This window comes from Terrapene carolina, unplaced genomic scaffold (genome assembly GCF_002925995.2).
Source record: "Terrapene carolina triunguis isolate 2854851 unplaced genomic scaffold, T_m_triunguis-2.0 Scaffold262, whole genome shotgun sequence".
In the NCBI taxonomy this organism is placed as follows: domain Eukaryota; kingdom Metazoa; phylum Chordata; order Testudines; family Emydidae; genus Terrapene; species Terrapene triunguis.
In genome coordinates this window covers 6005851-6011850 of record NW_020664613.1, presented here as the reverse complement: position 1 = coordinate 6011850, position 6000 = coordinate 6005851, and the positions used below count along the sequence as shown (strand labels likewise).

General features: G+C 37.1%; 1 protein-coding gene across 11 annotated transcripts in view; it reads right to left on the bottom strand.

Moving 5' to 3' along the window:
- Positions 1 to 6000, bottom strand: part of PROX1 (prospero homeobox 1) — a 58631-nt gene that overhangs the window by 36521 nt on the left and 16110 nt on the right. For 9 of the 11 annotated variants that reach the window (XM_024215302.1, XM_024215308.2, XM_024215303.2 and 6 more), the window contains exons 3-4: positions 1729 to 1836; positions 16 to 153 (exon numbers count right to left, since the gene is read on the bottom strand). In XM_024215302.1, coding sequence (XP_024071070.1) covers positions 16 to 153; positions 1729 to 1836 — 246 coding nt within the window. The remainder of the gene's footprint in view (positions 1 to 15; positions 154 to 1728; positions 1837 to 6000) is intronic. The other 2 variants (XM_024215310.2, XM_024215311.2) reach the window with 1 other exon arrangement.

Genomic DNA, 6000 nt, shown 5'->3' with positions numbered 1-6000 from the left:
ATATCTAATATTTACATCTACTGTTGTGTGGTGTTGCTGACCCAGAATGGCTGTCGCGTTCCACCACGGAGGTGGCTGCATTTCAGTGGTGGGTGAGTGATCCCTATATAGGCAGTTTGTAAAGCACTTTGGGCTTCTTCTGGATGAATGGTGCTATATAAATATAAGGTGGTATAATATCAAAACACTACATATTATTGCGACATTGTAAGAAGATTGATATTGGTCACCACATGCAAACACAAATACATACTTCCTTTACGAAAAGAAATATAATAAAAAGACTCTTTGTATTACTGGCTATATTAATATCTACTGGAGAAGACTTGTTATAGCACCATTACAGGATTCCCTTAAGCAGTACTCTGGCCAACGCTGCATCTGGTTCCAGTGGCTCATTGGTGCCGAGTCATTTGAAATGCTCCCTCAGATTTTTCCATACCAGGTGGAACCACTCTCAGAGCAAACCCTTCACTTGGCCCGCTGTGTGATTCACAGCCTTTTTTGTGTTTAATGATTCTTGACCAGCCATTTAGGCTAGTAAGTGCCTGCATTGCTTTTTTTATGCTGTTACCATCCGCCCAAAGCATGGCTCTGAATGAGAAGAAACGTGTTTTCAACTCTGAGAGCACAGAAGGGGTAGGGGGGAGGCAGAGGAACCCACCAAGATGTTCAACTTGATGTGACATTAGATAAAAGCTAACAGGAATGGGGAGGGGGAAAGAACCCTTCAATAAAGTCAAAATAAAGTGAAGAGAATTGCCCTACTCATTCATTCTTAAAACTGGGCCAAGTCACAAACTTGGGAGCCAATTTTCCAATAAGATCGAAAAAAAACCCCCCATAAACATGCAGATAGTTAAAATAAGGACTTGTGTAAATTGTTAAGGGGGGGAATGTAACAAACTAATTTAAGCTAATGTAATGTTTATAAAGTTACTTAGATAATAACACCATGTGTGCCATTATAATCATTAAAACCCAATCTATATTAAAAAAAAAACTTAGATGATTAACACAAAATCAAGTTGATGTGAAGGAACAATTACTTTTAGGGAAAAAAATCAGGAGGTCCTAATATTCTGTAGAATGAGGGAGGATGCAGCTGTACGTCGACAGCTTTCATATCCTCATTTGAATAATGTGGCCTGAATCTGTCACTTTATTCATCCTCCTTATGCTCAGTGTACTCTGCATCAACAACAAATTAAGTTGTAAATAAGAGACAATCATCACTTTTGTTTTTAAGCAGTTGCTGCATGGAGAATTTCAATGTACTGTTTCTTTTTGACAGAAAGAAAGGGAGTCTACAGTGTGCTGATGTAAGCACAAATATGAGGAAACCGACCAAAATGAAACGATTAGGGAGCACTTGAGAACTGCTCCAAAAATGTTCTTGGAAGTACATTTATGCCACCAGCAGAAATTTCTTTTTCAGAGGATACACACATGTAAAACGGTGTCATCCAACTGTATTAAACATTCTTATTTTGCGTTGAAACTTCAGACTCTCTCTTGATTTAAAAAAAAACCCCACGCCCTTTCCCTTCAGACATGGACCCCAAGCACACCTTAGTTGAAAAAGTCAAGTGAATAACAATCAACTGTAATCTCTAGTAGTGAAATTAGAATGAATAGTCATTTACCTTTAATGTGTTAAAGTGATACATTTTCACCACAAAAATGCAAACATGCAATAAGGAGGGGGGGAAAAAGTTTTTTTCCTACCTTTACATCTGAGAAGTAGGTTTTCAGCATATTGGAACTTGGGTACCGGGTGTAAAAGAACATGAGCTTGGCCTTTTTCAAGTGATTGGGTGACAGACCTTCCTGCATGTAGGATTGAATTAGTCAAGGAAAATGCTTTGCTTGAGAATAAAAGCTGGTTCTGAATATACACGGCTAGTAAAGTGCTCCTTCGAGAAATGTTCTGTAAGGACCGAGTGACAAATTGTTAACATTCAATTTGCAGCTCTTTAGAACTGTAATTATCTGCAAAACAACTACATAAGATATGTGAGGATACATAACATATATTGTCTCTCAGTTCATTCTTGGTGTTGGTGGCAGGAATTTTTCAGGTTTAAGGTTTGTGTACCATATGTATGTTCACTTGTTGCTAAGGAAACAAATGCATGAAGCATGTGCTGCAAAAAAACTTATCACAAGATTTTTTCTTTCGTTTGCAATTCCAATTCAGTTTATTTTTCTCTCAGCACTGAGCAGTTTATATCATATAATGCTAATGCACATGAAACAATCAGAGGTGCTTTATGATTCTGAGCAATGTTTCATGCAATAACATATTTTACCTTTTTTCTTTAATGCCAATATAATTCAGTATCTTGAGTTACTCTCTCTAATCCTATTATTCCTTTGCCTCAATTACTGGCTTTCTAATGAAAGCTAAATTTCTTTAAAAAAACCCACAACCTTCTGTAGTTAAAAAAATATTGTCCGGTTCTGATTTACACAGTTAACTCCTCGGAGAATGAAACTGTATTTGGGGCTAACTAATCAATAAGTGTGGGTTAGCAGATCAATAAATGGCCACTTACCCTATAAGGAGGCCTATTTATCCTGGAAACATCATTACCTTTTAGATCTGTAAACAGAAGCAACTAAAACAGTTCCCAAGGGAATGTGAATCTAACCATAACAATCTAGGCTTTCTGATTTTCCCCCAGCTTCTTGGCACTCTTTTGTGTGCTGTGTGCTAGGATGGCTTTGGTCACATCTGTGCCGCAGGCTGGCCCTGCCATTTCCTCAGCAAATTAATGGCTTTATAATTTATCAGAAATGAAGATGCACGTGGAGAAAATCAATGTGGTCCCCACAAGGTCAATTGAGGGTCCTTCCCAGAAGCTTCTCTGAGGACTGTTTTTCCTAAAGACATTCAACGAAAATTTCACTATTTCACACCTTATGGTGGAGAAAGGTCAAACAAGTTCACAGCTATTCTGCAGCGGAGGTGCCTTCACCTTACAGAGCCGGTAACACAGGAGAACAAAATGAATAGCTCCAGCTCGCAACCTGGGAAGTTCAAAGAAATGTATGCCGACAGGCAACAGACTATTTAGGATTGTTCTGTTAACAGAATATCTTTTCTCCATCTACTGAATTGAGTCAAAACATGGTTATTTATTCATGTATTATTCATACATGCAGATGCAGTTGTAGAAAGAGAAGGCTCAGTTTTAGACTGAAAATATCACATTTTTTTTAAAATAGCCACTGAAAATAGTTTAAAAACCTCTTCATTTACAAAAAGTGCACTGAAAACAGCTCAACTGAACTTGTGTTTTGGTTTAGATGCTTAATGATTACAAAGAAGATAATTTATGACTGACATACTTCTTGTGCCAAGAGAAGAGTTGAAAGAACCTCCAGTTACCTCCATTAGACTGATAGAGAAGTCTAAAAGAGCATTACACTCTGCAGTGCCATCTGTCAAAACGCATAAGTGAAATAATGGTAGCAAGCTGTCACCTATTGCTTAGTGATAAGAGTTTTAGACAAGTCAGAACTTCTACACCAGAAATCCATTTAGTTATATGATTCCACAGGAGGACGGGGACCAACCAACCAACCAACGCTTCAATAAGTAAAAGAAAAATCCTAAGTCTCCTTAATTTATAATTCCCCTGAAGCAGATAATATCTTGATATCATGTTTGGCATTTGGTCCATTTCGATGGAAGCTAAGATATGAACTTAAACTCTCCCCAAGCTTCAGTATTCACTGGATTTAAGCATATTAGACAGTTGTTTAAGTATTTTGATTCACTTTGTATTTATGATTTTTCCTTATTTTTCTGTAATAATGCTAGAGGCTATTGATATTGAATAAAACACATATTGAAAGATGTTCTAAAACTCAAATCCCCAGAAGTCCACTTTTTAAATTAGAATTATGCTTTCCTGTTAAGCACTTGGGATTCTTAAAGTGAAATCTAGCACACTGTAAATCTTTATGTCTTGTGCCTAAGATTAAGGTTATATTGTGATACAAGATAGATCTCTAATAAACTATTAAAAATAGTTAATGAAGCACTTAAGAGCCAACTCTTAGATAACCCATTGCTATTTCAGTGTAAAACTGAACTGACCAATTGGTTAATTTCCCTTTTAAGTGCTTGTGCTGAAAAGCAACTGTTCTTCCAAGAAAGCACTAGCTGTTTCCAGGATACTTACACACGCACAATGACTCATGATGGAATAGATTCAGTAAACATACAGCTGTACTGAACACGAGCTAAGCCCCATTCAAGGCCAGGAAAGAAAATGAGCACAAATAAATATTAAGGAGGTAAAAGGAAAGGGGGGGAGGGTGCCGAATGGAACGCAAACAAGGTCTGTCCCAGCAGCTCATGTGGCTTGCCTCAATTCTCTTAGCCATAGCTTTGTGAAGACAGATGACATTCAATTCTATGTGTAATGCAAAATAGACAATAACTGCTGAAACTTGAGCCAGCTGCCAGGTGTAAAAAAAAAGAAAGAAAGAAAGAAAGAAATGATAAATCCATAAATTAATGAAAGACATCTGCTCAGGAACATAAAAGATCAGAGAAACAGTGCACTGCAGCTGAGCCTAAAGCAGTGTTCAAACAACCTGAGTCTGAGTGTTGTGTATTTACAATGTACAAGATAGCCTTACCTAAAACAACAGCAGCCAAAAGGCAAATGTAAGAAATAGGAAGTGGGGGTGAGGGAAGGAAACGTATGTACACTCGCTGTGTGTTTTAACTTACACTACATGTAGACTCTTGCACCTGATTTGTGCCAAAAAGCAAATGGGCTTAATCCACTTGAGTAACTACCCTCTTCTACTAAAATATTTTTATGTGACGATAATCTTCTGTTCCTCTCACTTTCGCTTCAAATTCCTGAAAATGTTCTATTAGGCTTTTATACCATATATTGGTATTGGATGAGGAGAAAGGAGCAGGAATCTGCCACTTCAGGTAAAATATCTGTAGTTGTAAGGCCAAGTTGCTGCTTAAATTACACAATGGTTGCTTTTTTCAGCATACCTCTAAATTGCTAGGAATATTTCTGCACGTCTTAAAGAACCTTGAAAAAAGAAGCTGGACTGAAAGTATACTGGCATTTCCCAGGTTTTATCAACAGCACAGAGTCATCCAACTTGCTATACAATTGCTCATTTTTTTTAAGTTTAATTAGTTTAATTCTAGTCAGATATAGTAACTCCTCATTTCAAAATGTGGTAATTCACTAATTGTAGCTTTCACATATTGGACTGAGAAACTTGCCCCGGTTGGATTGGAATTCTATTTAAAAATTAAGGATTTTAAAAAAGTTTCACTAACATTATTAAAATCTTCCTTCGGTGGAGAAAATGCTGAACATCTTCACCTGTGCAGATGTCTTAACGGCACAAAAAAACCTACTGTTGTGCTTCAGTTTGACATATGCAAATGTTTTGGGGCTGAACAAGGCTATTTTTCTTGAGATGCAAAGAGGGTGCATGACAAGGATGATCATGCAGAAAAACAATTGGCTGTCTGTTTCTTTTAGCATTTGAATAAAACTTAATATTTGATTAAACAGATTAGTTTGCAAAGATACAGAATACATTCATGACCAAGATATGAACTCACCGTGCAGGTGCATCTTATCTTGTTTAGCAGAATACGCAAACATTAACCATTTCCTTGCACAATTCAACAAGGCTGGTAACGATCAGGTGCATTTTACAAATGTAGGTTTAAAAAAAAAAAACAATAAGAGGGACTGGTTCAGGGTTTCAGCCTACTACTAAAACCTGAACTTGGCTGTATCTGCTGATCTTGTGTTCTTATCCTGGCTGTATTGTCCAGAGAAACAGATGTTGCTTTCTGTTGTGAAGGAAGAACTGCCTCTCTTAAGAAACATATTCTTTATATATGCACATTGAACCATGTGAAATAAAGGGGCCAAAACAAAGTGTAATACAAACAAACCGCCATACTCTCTCCCATATGCCTTCGCCTAGAATAAA